Source organism: Tachyglossus aculeatus, chromosome 11, assembly GCF_015852505.1.
Source record: "Tachyglossus aculeatus isolate mTacAcu1 chromosome 11, mTacAcu1.pri, whole genome shotgun sequence".
Taxonomy (NCBI): Eukaryota; Metazoa; Chordata; class Mammalia; order Monotremata; family Tachyglossidae; genus Tachyglossus; species Tachyglossus aculeatus.
The window spans coordinates 1,781,280-1,800,113 of NC_052076.1; the positions used below are offsets into that span (position 1 = coordinate 1,781,280).

The 18,834-nt window shown below is 58.2% G+C and overlaps 1 protein-coding gene and 1 long non-coding RNA gene across 2 annotated transcripts; both read left to right on the plus strand.

Moving 5' to 3' along the window:
• Window positions 1-7,872: 7,872 nt before the first annotated feature.
• LOC119935178 lies at window positions 7,873-9,280 on the plus strand. Its single transcript, XR_005453096.1, has 3 exons — window positions 7,873-8,581; window positions 8,987-9,101; window positions 9,253-9,280. It is a non-coding gene; the product is annotated as an uncharacterized LOC119935178 (long non-coding RNA).
• Window positions 9,281-9,418: 138 nt separating this feature from the next.
• On the plus strand, window positions 9,419-11,104 carry SH2D6 (SH2 domain containing 6). The gene is made up of 5 exons (XM_038753499.1): window positions 9,419-9,452; window positions 9,863-9,915; window positions 10,130-10,210; window positions 10,321-10,479; window positions 10,829-11,104. Exons 1-5 carry the CDS (start codon window positions 9,419-9,421, stop codon window positions 10,943-10,945), a joined length of 444 nt encoding a protein of 147 aa, XP_038609427.1. The 3' UTR covers window positions 10,946-11,104.
• The last annotated feature ends 7,730 nt before the right edge of the window (window positions 11,105-18,834 follow it).

Below are 18,834 nucleotides of genomic sequence, written 5' to 3' on the forward strand. Positions count from 1 at the left end.
GACCCCCATGAGGTAGCGGCCTTGGAGACAATCAAACCAGGCTACTGGGTGATCAATCAATCAATCAATCAATCAATCAATCGTATTTATTGAGCGCTTACTGTGTGCAGAGCACTGTACTAAGCGCTTGGGAAGTACAAGCTGGCAACATATAGAGACAGTCCCTACCCAACAGTGGGCTCACAGTCTAGAAGGGGGAGACAGAGAACAAAACCAAGCATACTAACAAAATAAAATAAATAGAATAGATAGGTACAAGTAAAATAAATTAATAAATAGAGTAATAAATATGTACAAACATATATACATATATACAGTTGCTGTGGGGAAGGGAAGGGAAGGAGGTAAGATGCGGGGGATGGAGAGGGGGACGAGGGGGAGAGGAAGGAAGGGGCTCAGTCTGGGAAGGCCTCCTGGAGGAGGTGAGCTCTCAGTAGGGCCTTGAAAGGGGGAAGAGAGCGAGCTTGGCGGACGGGTAGAGGGAGGGCATTCCAGGCCCGGGGGAGGACGTGGGCCGGGGGTCGATGGTGGGACACGAAGGCTGAGTAGGTGCGAATGAGGTTGTCGTTAATGTAACTTGGTGATAACAAGGGCCTTTTTCCCGGGGTGAGGGGGGCGGGGGAGGGGAGAGTCAGTCAGGACCGGACCGGAAGGGGGGTTGGGGGGCACTAGAAGGAAGGTCGCTTAAGTGGGGGTGGGGGGGGGTGGAAGCAGGGGGTGATGAACCTAGAACCGGCCCAACAGTAAAAATGTGTTGTACTTTTGTTTCGCTTCCCAATCATTGTCCTCAACAGGCCATGGCCACTACAAATAGAAGAAGCAGCATGGCTCAGTGGAAAGAGCACGGGCTTTGGAGTCAGGGATCATGGGTTCGAATCCCTACTCTGCCAATTGTCAGCTGTGTGACTTTGGGCAAGTCACTTAACTTCTCTGTGCCTCAGTTCCCTCATCTGTAAAATGGGGATGAAGACTGTGAGCTCCCCGTGGGACAACCTGATCTCCTTGTAACCTTCCCAGTGCTTAGAACAGTGCTTTGCACATAATAAGTGCTTAATAAATGCCATCAAAAAAAAAATACATTCTTCCTCCTCCAGCCCTAATCTCTCTCCCTTTCTGCTGCCTCACATTTCCTCCTGCCTTCGAGACACCTCTACTTGGAGGCCTTCCCGTCACCTCAAATTTAATGTCTAAAACTGAATTTCTTATTTTCCCACCCAAGCCCTGTCCTCCCCCTGACTTTCCCAATCGCACTATCCATCCTGTCATGCAAGCCCTTAACCTTGGCATTATTCTCTACTCATCTCTCATTCAACCCACATAGTCCTACCTTCATAACATTGCTAAAATCTGTCCTTTCCTCTCCATCCAAGCTGCTACTATGTTGACCCAAGCACTTATCCTAGTCCTCCTTAATTTGTGTCAGCCTCATTCAGTCATTCAATTGTATTTATTGAGCACTTACTGTGTACAGAGCACTGTACTAAGCGCTTGGGAAGTACAAGTTGGCAACATATAGAGACAGTCCCTACCCAACAGCGGGCTCACAGTCTCAAAGGGACTGTGCTCCTTGCTGTCCTCCCTGCCTCCTGTCTCCTTGCCTCCTTGCTGTCCTCCCTGTCTCCTGTCTCTCCCCACTCCAGTCCATACTTCGCTCTGCTACCCAGATCATTTTTCTACAAAAACATTCAGTCCATGTTTCTCCACTCCTCAAGAACCTCCAGTGGTTGCCCATCCACCTCTCCATCAAACAGAAACTCTTCACCATTGGCTTTAAAGCACTCAATCACCTTGCCCCCTGCTCCCCACTTGCCTCACTACTCTCCTAATATAACCCAGCATGCATACTTTGGTCCTCTAATGCTAACCTTCTCATCGTATCTCAATCTCATCTATCTCACTACCAACCTCTCGCCCACTTCCTGCCTCTCTCCTGGAGCGCTCTCCCCCAACCTTCAAAGCCTTATTGAAAGCACATCTCCTTCAAGAGGCCTTCTCTGACCAAGTCCCCATTTCCTCTTCTCCCATTCCCTTCTGTGTCGCCCTGACTCGCTCCTTTTATTCATCTCCCCTCCCAGCACTTATGTACTTATTTGTAATTTATTTATATTAATGTCTGTCTCCCCCCTCTATACCATAATCTGGTTGCGGACAGGGAATGTGTCCGTTGATTGTTATACTGTACTCTCCCAAGCACTTAGTACAGTGCCCTGCACACAGTAAGTACTCAAATACGACTGACGGACTGACTACTACTAAAAACACAACCTGTCTCCAATTTGCTAAAAATTTTGATCTTTCTTAGACAAAGCCAAATTTAGGTGCCTGCTGTTCAACGGAGGTGCCAAGTGAGAGTGAAGCAGAAAGCTGGCAGGACTTTTGCGGGGGCACATGGGTAGAGGTGGGTAATGGGGGCAGATGCACGGGCTTGTAAGCTCCAGGTCTTGGGGAAGACCTGTAGTGTGAGAGGCGGGGAGTCCAGCCCAGACCCCTGAGAGGAGGGGGAAGAAATGGCCACACCCTTAAGGCTGCAACCTGGGGCTTCTGACCCCATCACTCTTCCTGGACTTGGTCCCCATGGGGCACAGTGGGATTGAAGTAAAAACCAAATTGGCCACACTCTTTAAAATTCAGTCTCTGAGGGGCCTTAATGACTCTCTTCTTGATGGGGCTCAGCAGCCCTAGGGCCTCCACTGCCCTAGAAACGGGGTTGGGTCCCTGTGGCCCGGCAGCTGACCCCAGAAGATCCCGGTTTGCGAAATCATCCAGGCCATCGGGGGTTAAGATTGTCTTCCTCCAGGTTTCTAGGTGTCGTAGTCTCGATGCGGTGCTTTCCTCCCCACCCTCTCCAGGGTGCACAAACCCCACAATCCCTCGAAAGGGAGAGAAGAGGGGCGGGTGTCTTCCCCTACAAAGTGGTCTGGTCCTCGCACACCCCGGGGGTCTCAGTGCTTCGCCTCCTGGGCGGCCCCGTTCACTCCCTCAGGCGTGGGGGCTCCGACTCTGTTTCTTGCCTGCCCTGCCGGGAGGCTCCGAAATCAGAAGACCCCACGGGGCTGCAGCTGGCACAGGGCGGGTGGATGGGCAGAGGGTGGGCATGGGCAGGGAAGAACTCGCACGGTCGCTGCCAGGGTCCACGAATAGTGAAGGGCAGCAACACGCCTAGAGCCCCCCCACTGCCGCGGGCTGATGTCTGAAGTCCAAGGGTCTGCTAGTGTGCCGTCAAACCCCCTGCCTATTTCCCCAGTTTCCCTCCCTCTCCGGAGCTGCCTGGTGGGCGGATTTAGGGACTTTCCGGTGGTGTGGGGTGGCGGTGGCAGTGGCCCACGGCCCAGGGAGGGACTTGCAGTCTCCTGAGGAGACCAGCAGTCCTGCAGGGGTGGCTGGCCCAATGAGATCTACAAGCACTCAATCTTGTGGGGGAAATGAATCAACAACAAATAAGGCCTACATGTTTTGTCTCTGTAATGGGGAGTGGGGGCAAGCTGGCTTCCTAGTCAGCCCCTGGCCGGCCTCAGGGCACTCAGTGCCACTCCCGGGGTGGGGAGCGCCCAGAAGTGGCAGCCTTGGTGCCCAAACCTTGGTGCCCTTGGGGTTTCACAGCCTCTGGACCCCCCGGCCTCATCCCCCTATTTTGCAGAGGGAGCAACTGAGGGGTGGGGAGAAGTGGCTTACCTGCAAGTCCTCCCATGCGCTGGTGCCCTGCCTCTCGGCTGGGAGAACAGATCACAGGCAGCAGGTAACGGCCACACTTCCGCCGTGGGGTCCCAGGCGGACACCCTCCCCAGGGCCTCATCTCAGCTGGTGGTTAGCTCCCAGTCCAAGACTCGGGTTTCAGCTGTATCGGGAGCACGATAGCGAGAGGATGGTCAGAGAGCCCGGACTTTCTGACTCCAGCCTTGTCTCCCTCGCTGGGTCCAGGCAGGCAGAAGGGAAGGGAATCGGTCCTACACCGGCAAGGGCGGCCTCCCTGCAACAATAAGGGGGATGATTTTGGAGTTGGAGTGCCGGTAAGGCTCACTTCCTTTCAGCCCGGCTGGACCTGGGCCAAGTTCTGGCTTCAGGCCTCTCTGGTTAACCCCTGGTTGGAGTGCTGTGAAGCAGGATGGGTGGTAACCCTGGTTACTCAGGAGCGGGGGTCGAGGTTATTGCTCACCTCTCTCCTGGCAAAGAGACCAAGTGGGTCAGGGTCCGGGCTGGGTCTGGAGTGGACGCCAGGCTCAGGCAGGCTGGCCTGGTGCCTCGTGGGGCACATCCCTTGGGTGACCCAAATCTACCGGCTGGGGAGATCATGGTTCAATTCAGACCCGCGAGTCAGGTCTGCCTGGGGGTTCCCGGGCTGCCTGTTCCTGGGGAAGGGGAAAGACGGAGCTCAGCTGGGCTAGAGGCCATGCCCGGGATCGGTCTGTTGAGCAGTGACAGCTCCATGGGCCGCATGGGGACTGGGCGTTGATCCTCAGGGGCAGCCAGCTGGAGAGTCCCAGCTGCTTGGACTGATTTCAGAAGTGCACCGCTTCCCTCCGGGATAGTGGACCCAGGTGCCCACTTGTTCAGGATTCTTCTCCTGTTGTGTTGGGCCTGTGCTCAGGGCCCCAGGCCATCCTTCAGAGAAGGGGTGTTGCCTGCCAGTTTGAAAGTCTGCACATTCGAGACTAGGGGTGGGCTCCGGTGGCACCAAATGGGGCTGGCAACCAGGGTCCGGGGGAGTAGGGGGCTGGGCCGGGATGGGGGTGGGGCCAAGCAGAGAGAGGAAAGTGGTTGGGAGAGAGGAGGGGAGTTGAGGCGGGGGGAGCGGGGAGAGATGGCTCTCCTGACCCAGGACTGTATTTGGTTTTGGGAGATGCAAATCTGGGAAACAACAGAGCCCCTGTCCTGCTGGCTGGGGCCATTTGCATCCCTGCCGGGTTAAGAGAGCCACCCAGATCCCCACTCCATTCCTGCCTGCTTCCTCCATGGTGAGAACCTGCCCGAGGCCAACTCTGGGCCGGGTCCCCAGCGGCGATCAGGCCCGGGATGGGGTTTCAATCTCAAACCCCAACCCATGCTGGGACCCGAGACTTGGCACCAAACTCCCTTTCCTGGTGTCAGAGCGGCATTGACCTCTCCCCTGCTCTGTTCTTCTTCTAGGACCGGTTTGGAGGAAACAAGACCCCGTGAGTCCCCTTACCCCTCATCCCAGGTCGCCTGCCCCATCCCTCCCATCCTCCCCTCCCCCATCTCCCCTAGTTTTCGGAGAACAGAGGGCACAGGGATCTGGACAGGGCACGAGTGCAACCCCCAGCAGTCCCCTTCCAGCCCGTGGGACTTTGGGCATCCCTCCTCCACAGCCCCTCTGTGGGGTTTCCCCCACCCGCCCCCGGGAGCTCAGCTGGGCCTGGCCCTCTTCGTCTGGGGGTTTCACATCAGGCCTACTGGAATTCTGGGCTTCCCTGAGGGGAACTGACAGGAGTCTGATTGCAGGCTGAAGCTACCCCCACCGCCACCGCCTCCACGGGCCAGTAAGTAGCCGGGCAAGGGGCCTCTACTGGGGTGGGGCTACTCTAGGCCTCTAGGTGGGAATAGGACCGATCAAGAGGTTCTTTCCCATGAAGGGGTGCAGGGTGGGGAGGGCCCTCCTGGGTTTTGGGGGGGAGTTGGACTGAGTGCCCCCTCTCGACCCAGCACTGCCCAGTGCACTGTGAGATTCCTGGCTGGGCCAGGAAATTGGAGCTCAGGGTGGGCAGGGAGATTGGAAGTGGGAGGGGCCAGGGTGGGCAAACTGACTCAGCTCCATCTGGCTTCCCCAGGACAGATGTTAGAAGCCTGTGGCCCCGGGTCCCCGAGTCTCCCACAGCCCTGGAACATCTTGGTGAGGCTGTTCGACCCACACATGTCCACGGCCCCCGCGTCTCCACGGGCCCCCGACATCTCCACTTCTGTCCCTCCGTCCTCTCCAAGTATCCCCCAATCCAGTCTCTTCTGCCCCATCCCTCTCCATTCCCTGCTTGCTCTCCCCTGAGCCAGCCTCTGCTGCCCCTCTTCTGCAGAGCTTGGAGGGGGGCAACAAGAAGGTGGGGAGTGGGGAGTATGAGGTGCCCCCCTATGAGGCCCAGCGTCACCAAGTGACCCCTGCCTGTCCAGCACCTCTGAAGGGGAAGAGTCTGTACTCAGGTGAGGAAGGGAGAGGCAGGTAAAGGAAGGGCAGGGAGGAAAGGGGAGGGAGTCTATGGGTTGTGTGGATGGAGGAGGGCTGGGGGGGGGGGGAAGCTGAGGTGGAGGCAGAGCAGGGAGGGCAGAGGGACAGGGGTGGGGGGTCTGGCTGGGGTCCTGGAGGGGGAGGGATGGCACTAGGGGGAAAGGGGGTAGAGCCAGCAGGGACGGTATGAGGGTCTCAGCTGTTCACCATTTGACATTTCCAGATTGGCCGGGTCCGAGTCAGCTCCCCAGGCCTCCGGGGTTTCTCCCCAAGCCCCACCCAGCCATGGTGAGCCCCTGCCCATTCTTGGCCAAGTCAGAGCCCCAGCCACAGTGGGCACCACTCATCTGCATCATTTGCTTAAATTTGCCTCCGAGAGTCCCTGAGTATCAACATGCAAAGCAGTCTGCTAGCCCCTGGCAACCCGGGGCCACTCTGCACCCCCTCCCATCATCCGCTGCTGATAGATTCCGGGTCCACTGGCTCCCTACTCCAACACTTCCCAGAGCCCCCTTCCTTGGGCCCCCCAATCTCCCCTTCCCACCATCTTGTCTTATTTCCTAGGATTGTGCCGGGAATTAGGGAAGACGGGGAGGGTTGGTGGGTTGGACCAACTCGTGGAGGCCCATGGACAGACTGACGGAGGCAGGCTTTCTATAGTCCTGGCTTCCTCTTTTTGTCCCTTTTCACACACTTGCACACCAGCCAATGACCCCCCCCACACACACTCACAAACAAGCCTATCCTATACGCTCTCTATTGCACGCACACACACACATATACACATCCTTACATACTCATGCTCACTCTCACCTCCACATCTCTGCAGGTGCCCTCCCCACCCCAACTCTCTCTGGCCCCCTCTTCCCACAGATGCTGACGGCATTGAGCTTACAGGAAGCCATGTCTCGGAGCCAGCTGATGGACCTGAGAGATAATGGTGATGGCAGAGGTAATGGCAAAGGCAAGGACAAGGAGAGAAGACACAGCTGGGGACCCCCCCCCCCCGGACCCCACAAAGTGGCTGGGGCCAGCAGGGGCTAGCAGTTGAGGAGGCTCACTCTGGCCAGGGGTTGGGACTGCAAAGCTGCCACCTGCTCCCACATCAGAGTCTGCCCCCACTAACCCCAGCATTTCCCCCTGAGGGGCCCTGGGATCCAGGACCCAGCTCAGGCCAGAGACTGGTGTCTGGAACCCTATCTTTGTCCCCATTGCTCCCCAGCCCTGTTCTTTCCAGCCTCTCTGACCCCCAGACAGGGCCCCTGACCCCACCCAGCGCTCCCTTTATCTTCTTCTCCTTACAGGGTCCGGCTCCTCGGACAGCGCAGTGAGTTACTGAATCCCGCGGCCACCGCTTCCAGTCCTGGCCCAGGGGCCCAAGCCTAGGCCCCAGAGTAGAGCCGGGGGGTGGCAGGGGGTGGGGGGCTGCGGGGGTGATGGGGGAGGGGGCTTGTGGAGAGGGGACCCAAAAGGGGAATTCTGAGAGCCCCTTTCAGATTGTTGGTGTTAGTCCCAAGATGGACGGATTCCCAGCGGGAAGCCGGGGAATGCGGAACCCTGGGCTTGGGTGCTGGCTGTCAGGGGCCAGATGGCCCCAGAGCTGGGCCTGGCCCCGGCCCCATGAGGCCCGGGATGGGGTCCTGGCTCCAGAGGTTCCCCTGCAGGCCTGGAGGAGTTTGCATGGGACCTCTGGGCCGGGCCTGTCAGCGACCTTCCACCATCCAGCCCAGCCATTCCGGGCCTCTGAAGGCCTCTGGGATGGACCGGACTGGCCCCGCAGCCATGGTGACTGGAGCAGGGCTTGGCCAAGAAGTCACTCTTGGCCCGGTGGCCTGGGCTCTGAATCCTCTCGCAGATGGCTGTCAGCCCTCGGCTCTGCTCCGAGTTACCTCGGGAAGCCCCTTGTTTCCGCCCCCGTAGCAGGTACAGCCCCTGGCAGATCCTTGAGGGCAAGGGACAGAGTGGCTTCTGTTGAGCTCCCTCAGCTCCTCCCCACAAGCAACAGGAGTGCTGGGTTGGAGGGGACCGAGGGCAGCGGCTCAAGGCAAGGGACACCCTGCCACTGCCCCGCTCCATCTCCAGTGGGTAGGAGAAGTCCGGTCCCTTCAGCCCATCCCCTGCCATCAGGTTGGGGGAGTCCTGGCCACACCAAAAGGAGCCTGCATGCATGAATGCACTGCAAGCCCGCACCCACGCTCAGTGACTGGGAGGGCCTAACAGCCCATGGCAGGTGATGATCCATCGCTTGACTGGGCCTCAGTGCAGGGGCTGACACCCAGAAGGATTCCAGTTTGCCCAGGGCCACATGCTCCCACGGGCTCAGTCCTATTTACGTCCTGGCCCTGTAGGTTTCCTCCCCACAGAAGGAATCCCCTGAAAGCATCTATCTGGAGTGTGAGCCCCACCCAGGTAAGCCCCTTCCCATCCCATGGTGCCTTCCCCTCTTCCCCTCCATCCCCTGCCCTCCTCACCCTTCTGACAAGCCCTGCCTTCTACCTCCCACTCGGCCAGTTGGCTACCTCTGCCCTGACCGCATGCAAGGGACCCTCGGCTTCTAGAATCAACTGGTCAAGCATATGGACTGAATGCGTACTCTGTGCACTCTGCTGTACTAAACGCTTGGGCAAGTACAATAGATAGAGACTTGATCCCTGCCCAGAAGTCTAAATCCCTGTAAAGTCTAGGGATTTGTTGAGCCTCCAGGCTGGTGCTCCCAGCCTTACCCAGTCCTTGACTCCCACCCTCCCGTCCCCCACCCCCTGTTTCTGGAGCTCAAGTAGGCCTCAATCAACTCACCAGTCTTCTCTCTCTCAGCCTCAGCCCCAATGCCAGCCCTAGCCCTAGCCCCAGCCTCCAGCCTGAGCCGGGTTCCAAATGTTCAAGCTCTGATTCCTCCAACCCCTCAGCCCAAGATCTCAAAGCTGCCCCGGTGAGTTTGCCTCAGAGCTCCCCGCTGGAAGTATCATCCAAAACGTTCCTAGACAGGGGTCCTTGGTAGGCTGATTCTCTACCCCAGAGAAGGAGGAGAGACCAGGAGGGGCCCCCTGTTGAACTTTGCTTCCTAAATCTGCTTTCCACAGGGCCAACACCTTCTCCTGGACAGCCATCGGTGTGAGTGTGGGGAGAGGCATCGCAGTGAGCTGGCGGGTGGGGGAGTTGCCAGGGGTTGAGGGCGAGTGTGTGGGGCGGTTATTGAAGAGAGGCAGGGCTCGGGGTGCCCCCACCACTTCCTTAACATGGCTTCCTATGTTCCAGGGACCAGCGGAAACAGTTCCTGAGGGTGAGGAGTGGTCCATGTCCCTGCAGGGAATTGTGCCAGCCTGCCTGCCAAAGCCTCCCCCTTCTCCCACCATTCCCTGCTGCCTCACACCCCGCCACCCAGTCCTGAGGGGTGGTTAGCTTAGGCTGGATGATTTCCCCCACTTCTTGTGTGCCCTGCCAGGCAGGGTGGAGTCCACTTGCCCAGAAGCCCCTTCCAGGCTGTCCCCACGGGCTCGCTCCCAAGCCTGGGGCTGGCAAGTTCTCATTCCAAGTCTCCTGATGGAGTTGGGAGAGGGCTCCTTTAGTTTCCCTTTGGCTGTCGGTAGGGGCCCCTTCATTGCCAGGACTGTTTCCCTGCTCCCAATCAATTCTGGGCATCCTGACCTAGACCCCCCAGCTCCACCCCCATACTTTGCTCCCCTCTTTCAGCTGAATACCTGCCACTTTCTGCAGCCCACCTGGGGAACAACCCCACAGATGAGGTGAGAGGGGTGGGTGAAAGGGGCAGGTGGGAGGGGAGGGAAACCAGGGGACCGGGTCCTTCCCTGTTCTGGGGTCCTTACTGTCTCTTGACCTGTTTTGGCCTTCCATGAGCTGTAGGACAAAAACTCCGCATCCCCGCCCTCCCAGCCCTAGTTCTGCCCACTGGCCCCCACCCCACCCGATGGTTTAGTGTCCCCCTGGTGCTGTCTGCAGGACCCCAGCATCCTGACCCAACCCTGGTATGCGGATCCCTGCGACCGCCAGACAGCCGAAAGCGTCTTGCTTCTCCAAAAGGTAGCTACCTGCCTCCCTATGGGGGACCCCCAGAGACCCCGAAGCCTTATGCCCGACCCATCCCCGGAGCGATTACAATGAGCTGACTGCCCGGTTGGTCTTGTGGCCAGGATGGGGCCTTCATCGTGCGTCCCAGCTCGAACCCACGAGGGTCCCAGCCCTTCACTCTGGCCGTGCTGCTCCACAACCATGTCTACAATGTCCCCATCCGGCGGCTGGACGGCGGGCGGCACTATGCTCTTGGCCGGGAGGGGAAGATCCGAGAGGAGGTGAGTGCTGGGGAGTGGTGGGGCTGGAGGGTGCACCCGGGGACCACCTTCCCGTCCGCCTCAGCCCCTCCCAGCATCCAGAGGAATCCTTGGGTCTCTTCTGGCAGGGCTGACGGCTGGGCCAAGGATGGGGCGAGCGTCCCTGGGGCCCTGCCCCAAATTCTGCGGCTGGGAGGGGGCGAGGTGGGGTGGTCCTGAGGGAAGGAGAGAAGTGGTGGAGGTAAGAAGGATCAGGTGGTTTGATGAAGCAGTCCACACCGCCCCCCAAACCCCTGTCTGCCTGTCCATTTCCTCTCCCCTCTCTTCCCTGCTTCCGCTGGCCTCTCAGCCCTGTCCTCCTTCCCCGCAGCTCTTCTCCAGCGTGGCCGCCATCGTCAAGCACTACTCGCAGAAGCCGCTTCCCCTTGTGAACAGGCATACGGGCACCCGTCAGTTTACCTGTCTGCTCTTCCCCACAAAACCGTGACTTCTATCCCTCCCCCGGCCTCAGCTTTACCGCATGGCACTAGTTCTGCGGGAGTAGGCAGGGCTTGGGGCTGCGGCCGTGCACGGGAGCCTTGGGGAAATAGGGAAATCATTTGAAACACAGCGTTGGGGAAAGTAAAAAGGGAGCAGAGTTTCAAGAAGGAGGGTGCAGGGCAGCTCCCTGGTCATGAGGGAAGGGTGACAAGCCCACTCTATAGTGAACTGTCAAAGTTAGCTACTGATTCGTGGGACCTCTCTGTCTCAACATAGCCACATTCACGTAGCTGTGTTTCTCCTCTGTAATAAAGACGGAGTATACAATTCTGGGTTATTGATTTGGGTCCGATGTCGGTTCAGGAACCAATCCCCCATTCACATTCCTGTTCCTCGGGGAACGTGGGATCCGACTTTCGATGTTTCGACTTAAGACGCGGTGTTTCAGAAACCAGGTATGTCCAGCTGCGTAGACGGCTTCTGCAAGATGAACTCCCCGTTAAGATCAATCAATCAATCAATCGTATTTATTGAGCGCTTACTGTGTGCAGAGCACTGTACTAAGCGCTTTGGGCTGCTGTTACCTGCTGTGGCCACCTGAGGGCGTCCCCGCGACAGGGATGGCCGCCGACCGGCCCAACTGGGGAGGGGAGGAACCTCGGGGAGGAAGGAGGTACCTAGTTTGACTCATCATCATCATAATCCTAGGAACATTTGGGCTTTGTTAAGCACTTACTAAGGGGCAAGCAGCGTGGCTCAGTGGAAAGAGCACGGTCTTTGGAGATAGAGGTCATGGGTTCGAATCCCGGCTCCACCACACGTCTGCTGTGTGACCCTGGGCAAGTCACTTAACTTCTCTGAACCTCAGTTACCTCATCTGTAAAATAGGGATTGACTGTGAGCCCCACGTGGGACAACCTGATCATGTTATATCCCCCCAGCGCTTAGAACAGTGCTTTGTACATAGTAAGCGCTTAACAAATGCCATCATTATCATTATTATTATTACAATAACTCAGATACAGTCCCTGTCCCACACGACGCTCACAGTCCAAGTGGAAGATGTCTTATTCCCATTCGACAAATGAGGAAGCTGAGGCACAGAGAGGCAGCCTGGTCTACTGGAGAAACCACAGACCTGGGAATCAGAAATCCTGGGCTCTAACTCCGACTGCAGCACTTGCTTGCTTGTGACCTTGGGCAAGTCATTTCACTTCTCTGGGCCTCAATTTCCTTATCTGGAAAATGGGGATTCAATACCTGTTCTCTCTCCCTCTTAGGCTGTGAGTTCCATGAGGGACAGGGACTGTGTCCAACCTGATTACCTTGTAATTACCCCAGCACTTAGTACAGTGCTTGGCACATAGTAGGCACATAGTAAGCACATAACAGACAACACAATTATTATCGCTATTACTTGCCCAAGGTCACCCAGGGGGCAAGTGGCAGAGCCATAATTCATTCATTCATTCAATCGTATTTATTGAGCTCTTACTGTTAGCAGAGCACTGTAGTAAGCGCTTGGGAAGTACAAGTTGGCAACGTATAGAGACAGTCCCTACCCAACAGCAGGCTCACAGTCTAGAAGAATCCAGGACTCCTGACCCCCAGGGCCAGGTTCCATTAAGCCACGCTGCTTTCCTTGGTGGTGCTGTGCTGGGGTGGCTGGAGGGCTGGCTTGAAGACTACAAGAGCCTCGGGCTTTCGCCAGGACCAGTTTTACTTTCTTGTACTTTCCCAAGCACTTAGTACAGTGCTCTTCATACAGTAAGTTGCTCAATATATACCACTGATTGATTGACCTGTCACCCAGGGAAGGAATGGCCCTCAGTTCAGGCCCAGAAGTCCTTCCTTCGGCTGACTCGACTGGTCAGGCTACCAGGCTGGGGGTCCTTGGCCCTGGGGGCCTGAGAACTGGAGATCTAGGGTGGAAGGGAGTGGCCCCTGAGGGTGGGCTGGCCACTGGGCAGTCTGCTTGGGCTCCCAGGTCTGAACCCCTGCAGCCTGGTAAGGCTTTTGGAAAGTTAGGGGCAGGTGAAGTTTCTGGGACCCAAACCCTAGCAGGAATGGGGCTTGTGGGGGACAGCCCTTGCTGGAAAGCAGGAAGGAGGAGATCTGCTGTGGGCGGTCCTTGGGTCCTGCTTGGTTGGATTTGAGCAGGGAGCCGGTTCAGCTTGGCAGAGAGAGGAAGGGGACCACATGCGACCTGATTTGGCTTCTGGAGCCGAGTGGGGGTGAGGGAAGCCCAGGGGGTAGGGTAAGGGGGAGTCCAGGAGGCCGGCCCAGGAGCCTCGTGCCCCAGTGGAGGGATGGAGGTTCCCAGAGGGCAGCGGCTGGGCCCTGGCCGGGCTCCCAGGACAGGGTGTGCGGGACACTGCTGGAGCAATGACTCAGCGGAAGCACCAGGAAACAAAGGGGCTAATTCTGCGGGCCCGGCACAAGGCGTCCCAGGCTGTGCCCCGTGCGGACGCGGTCCCCGGCCTGGCCCGGCCAGCACATGGGCCCTCAACCCTTTTGGGTCTGGCCCTAAGCCTCCTGGAGCCCTTGGGGGGCCCACACTTCTGTCCTGGGGCCCCTCAGGCCGTGGCAGGCCCCTGGGTGGATCTGGAAGCACTGAAGGAGAGCAGGTGGGGCCGGGCTGCTTGGCCCTGGAGTGGAGGACCAGCCGGCCCGGGGTCACCTTGCAACTCTGGGCAGCTGGAAGGGACTTCCCGGCACATCACTCCGGGGTTCGGCAGCCAGAAGCTTCTTCCAGAATCCCTCGCTGGAGTTATGAAATGCTTGGTCTGGAGGCTTTTCCTTTACCTGCCCCAGGACTGTCCCAAGTTCTTTCTCTCATGGCCCGTTTCACCAGAATCCAAGAGAGGGGGCGAGGCCTGGGGAGGGGCCCTTGTTCTCTGCAGCCCAGCTCCTCCAAGGGGCTGCACTGGGCCTCAGGAATCTGCGTTCTTGGCCGGAGCCTGTCAGGTGACTTTCTAGAAGGAATCTGCTCCCTTCCGAGGGCCCCTTAGGCACCGCCTCCGGGGCTCCAAACTTGCCCAGAGTTCCCTGGGACCCCATCCCAGAAGTTCTGCCCCTGCCCTGCCCTGCCTCCCTCCTCAGGAAGCAGCCCCTAGGCAGGCCCTGCCCTAGGGGCAGCTGCCCCAAACCCCCACCCTCCCCGCCTGCGTGCTGTGTGCTGTCACAGCATGCGGAACAGGAAGGCTGGGATCTGCTCACCCAGACAGTCTGAGCGGGAAAGGAAAGTGAGGATGAAACTCTCTCCCGGGGCATCTCTGCTCTGCTCAGAGCCCCTCTGCCCAGAGCCCCTCTGCCTGCTCACCCAGTGGGGATGTGCCCCTCTTTCCTCCAAACCTGACCCCACCCTCTCAGCTGCCTCTCTCCCAGAGCCCCCATTCCCCCAGCCCTATCCTCCTGCCCCCATCCTTCTCTACATATCCCTTACTGACCCAAACCTGCTAGGGTCCAGCCCTGGGATCCAGTGAGGGCACCCAGGCCAGGTGTGGATGCGAGGGGCAGTCCGGGCGCTACTTCCTGTCGGGGGATTCTTCGAGCCCTGGGCTCTTGCTGCCCAGACCCTGTGAGCTCTCCCCGGCCCACCTCAATACTGGCTCCAGGCTCACCAATGTGCTCCAGTCTCCCTCCCTCTAGACCCTGGGGAGGAGCAGGGGCCGGAGTTGGGGGCGTTCTCCCCCACCCCAGGCTCCCACTCCCCCTCGTCCAGAGAGGGTTGGGAGGTGGATGCTAGGAGGCCCCTGATCCCAGGGGTTTGGCATCCTGAGTGACAGCTTCTGGAGCCCCCGAGGGCAGTGAGCCAAGCCCTGGCCACACACGTCTCCTATCCACTCCACCCCTCCTCCCACTGCTTGGCAAGCTGAGGAGGCCTCCCCAGGGTCCACAAGCCCCCAACCCCCTGCTCTGGTAGGCGCCTGGAAATGCAGGGTCTAAGATCTAACCTAGAAGAGCCCTGCTCCTGGAGAGCAGTCAGCCTGGAGCCCTGGACCCCGAGGGCAGTCCTGAAAAGTTGGGGCGCAGGCCCAGGTGAGGACAGGGCACTGTCCTGGCAAGCAACAAGCCTTTCGCTTGCCTCCTGCAGTCCTACAGGCCTGAACTCCATCAGAACAAGATGGCTGAGCAGCCCCCCTCCTGCCCCCTCGCCCTGACCCCCAGCCCTCTCCTCCGGCCCTGATCGGCGCTGCTGCAGCTGATGCAATCTCAGACATCGGTGAGCTCAGCTGGCTCCCTCCAAGGGGTAATCACATATCAGCCCATCGACTCCTTGACGTGACCCATATGCCAGTTGGCACCCGCGTTCCCTCTATGCCCCTGGAGAGTGTGGGAGGTGAAGGTGAACTGAGAAAGCAGGTGTCACTCTTCCCATTAGCAAAACTGGCCTGCAGTGCCAGGCCTCCTGGTTGATAAGCAAGAGGGCAGAGACTGAGGCGGGTTCACGGGTCTCCCAGTTGGGCCTGGAGGATTATGGGAGGGGCAGGGACCAGAACCTGCCCACCTCACCCACCCACCCCCACACAAACACACAAACACACCCACACACACACACACAAAAAAAAAACCCAACACCCCAAAACGCCTTGTACCTTGATCCATCAGCAGGGTGGCCTCAGGCCCATTTTGGTACAAGGACTCCCCCCAGCCCGATAAGCTTCACCTCAGAAAAGCAGCCCCCCACCCCTCACCCTGGAGGTAGGGGATTAGCGCCAAAGACACAAAGAAGCTCAAGGTTCAGTTCCTGGCCCCACCAGAGTGGCAGGGATACCCTCCCCAGCCTCAGTCTCTGCCCTCTTGCTTATCAATCAGGAGGCCTGGCACTGCAGGCATATAAGCCCGGGTGGACAGAGTCCAATGTAACTGCCGAGGGAGAAGACGGGGGAGCAGGGTGGGGTGAGGGCAGTCAGAGGAAGAGGGAGCGGAGGCCTGGGATAATCCCCCCAAGGGATAATCAGGGCCTGAAAACTGCCAGCTTTCCGCATGCACAGGGAGCTGTCGCCCCTGCCAGGAACCCCCGCATTCACTGCTGTCTCTCTGCCATGAATTGTGCATCGCCTCTCCCCTGCCCCCCTGTCGGGTGACTCTGAGTTTCTGGAGGGCCTGTTATTGCTGTGGTACTACCATCTCTGGGTGGCGGGCAAAGCGGGATCCTGCCTGGGGGGAGGCGGCAGAGGAGGCAGGGGGAGAGGGGCGGCTGGAAGTGTGGGAGGGAGGAGGGACTGTATGGGGAAAGCTCCCTCCCTCCCTCCCTCTCTGCACCCCATACAAGCTCCTGAAGGCCGGGTCCCCTCTTGAACTCTGCCTGTGGCTTGCAGTGGCCACTGGGCACCCTGCTCTCGGGGCCGGGTGTCGTTCCCCGGCCTGGACGTTTCCGGGTCCCAGAGACCCTGGGCTCGGTCTTCTTCCTGACCTTTCTGGAAAGGTTGAGATCTCCCCTTTGGTCCCCCCTTCCACCACGCAGGCTGAGAGCCGGGGCACCCGCCCCACCTCAGGCCGTGCACTGAGGGCTGGTGGGTGGCAGCACCCTTGCCAGAGTTCAGGGTTCATCTAATGATAATAATTATGGTATTTGTTAAGCGCTTACTATGTGCCAGGCAGTGTTCAAGCACTAGGGTGACAGTCCCCATCCCGCGTGGGACTCACACTCTTAAGCGCCATTTTACAGATGAGGGAACTGAGGCACAGAGAAGTGAAGCAACTTGCCCAAGGTTACTGCAGAGAAGTGGCAGAGCCAGGATTAGAACCCATGACCCTCTGGCTCCCGGGTCCATGCTCTATCCACTATGCCATGCTGTTTTTCATCTGCCAGGAATGGAGAAGGACAAGTGTGTGAAGTGTGGCAGGCCTCAGCCGGGAGGGGTGGCAGGGAGACCTGCTAGCAGGGACTCGGGGGCAAAACAGGCAAGGGCCCTGTGGAGATGGGGCAGCACCTGGCAGACACGAAGTTGGTCTGGGCCGCCAGAAGGTTGCCCGTGATGAGCTCCTTGGTTGGTTTTGGGTGGGAGGCCAGCCTGGATCCTGACGGTCCCGGGGACTCAGGGCAGGATACCTCTGGGATCTCAACGGTCCCCAGATGGGGAGGAAATCAAGGGGTGACGTTAAAGATCCAGACAGGGTTAGGGGGACCACAAACCAAGCCAATCTCTTTCCATCTCTCTTTCTCTCTCTCTCTATCTCTCCCTGGCAGGGTCTGCCTTCTTGTGAAACCCCACGTTTGGGAAAACCGGTGCTGCGGCACTCGGTGTGCCGACATCATGCTCGTGCGCACAGGCGGTTTCCACGGTAACGTGCCACGTCGGGACCAAACAGGCTTGGGTGGTCGGAAGAACGTTCCCTGATTCCCTCACTGCGATCTAGCTAAAGTGCAAAGTGTCATGGAAGAACTTAGGTGTGTTTGTGCTTGTATGCATGTACAGAGAGATAAATATCTGGACAGACCATTCATTTTGAACGCGCGATTTTGACCGCCTTGACAGCTGGCCCGATTCCAAAGGGCTTCTGAATCCAGCCCTGCCAGACCCCGGCCTGCTTGTTTGGACTGAGATGGGGGGATTATGATGAATCAAGTTCCCTCGCGCTGCCATCAGACAAGCTGGAAGAGTGTGACAGGAGCTCTAGCAGTGCCAGCCGGGAGGCAGGTGGTCCTCTGTCCCCGGCTCAGCGCTGGCGTGGAGGTCCAGGTTGCCACGGCAACCAGCCAGCCTGCCCAAACAGCCTGGGCTGAGGCAGGCAGGACGGAGCTGAGTGGCACAGTGAGAGGAGTTGTCCCTGGGGGTGGCCCCGCTCCCCACCTCACTTCCCCCAGCCTGAGGATTTAATGCCCGCGGGCTTTGGTAGTAGTGGCTGACGGGGGGCGGGGGGAGGGTGGCGGTCCAGCCAGAGTGCAGTGACTGGCAGGTTGAAAGGGAGAAAGGGCATAGGAGAGTCTCACTCCTGGGTCTCCTCCGACGAGAAGTCACTGCGGTAGGTAGGAAGGTAGGTAGGTAGGTAGGCAGGTGGTGGTGGTTGTGGGGGGGAACCTCCAGCTTCTCTGTGAGACTCCAAAGAAAGAGCGAGACAGATGAATGCCCAGGATGTAGAGGTGAGAGGGTCCGGGAGGAGGAGAAGGGAACAGTGGTCAGGAGCACGGTGGTAGAGAAAGGGATGGAGAAAAGAGGGATGAGACAAAAGCAGATTAGAAAAACAACAGCAGACAGTAGGGAAAAGGAGGAAAGCCCTGGAGAAGGAAGGCGGGGGAGGGGGAGAGAGAGAAAGAGAGAGGGACAAGAAAGGGGTTAAGGTTTAAGGCAGAGATGGGGAGGGAGGGACAAAACACCACAGAGAATGACGGACAATGGGCAGCAGAAGATCAAGGAGGTAGACAGAAATGCTGAATGTCTCAAGGCTTTGCTGGCTTCAGCTTAATAATATTTTTCATTAACAGGCTTGCCTGCCTCAGTGAACACAGGAGGCCTGCTCCCCACTCTCTCCACCTTCCCTCCCTCCCTCCCTCCCGCCTCTTCCCCCACCACCTCTGCTCCCTGCAGTTCCTCTCCTGGCCCGTCTCCCTCCCTCGCCCAACCCAAGAGGACTGAACTAAACTGGGTCAGTGACACCCTGTTTGGGGGCAGAGGGCCTCTTAAAAGCTTCCAGAATAGATTCATCCTGTCTGCTTTCCAGGGGGGGCATGCCATCAACTACCTCCACCTTCATGGATTTCTCAGTTTTTCTGTTCTGGATTCACTGCTCCATTTGGGCCTATTATTTATCTCTATTCCCTCACTTTTAACTATGGTATATGTGTCAATTCATGCTATGGTTGCCCCCATGAGATTGTAAGGTGCTTAAGGGTGGGGGTCACATCTTATATTCCTTATGTATGCCCCATAGTTCTTGGAAAAGTGTTCC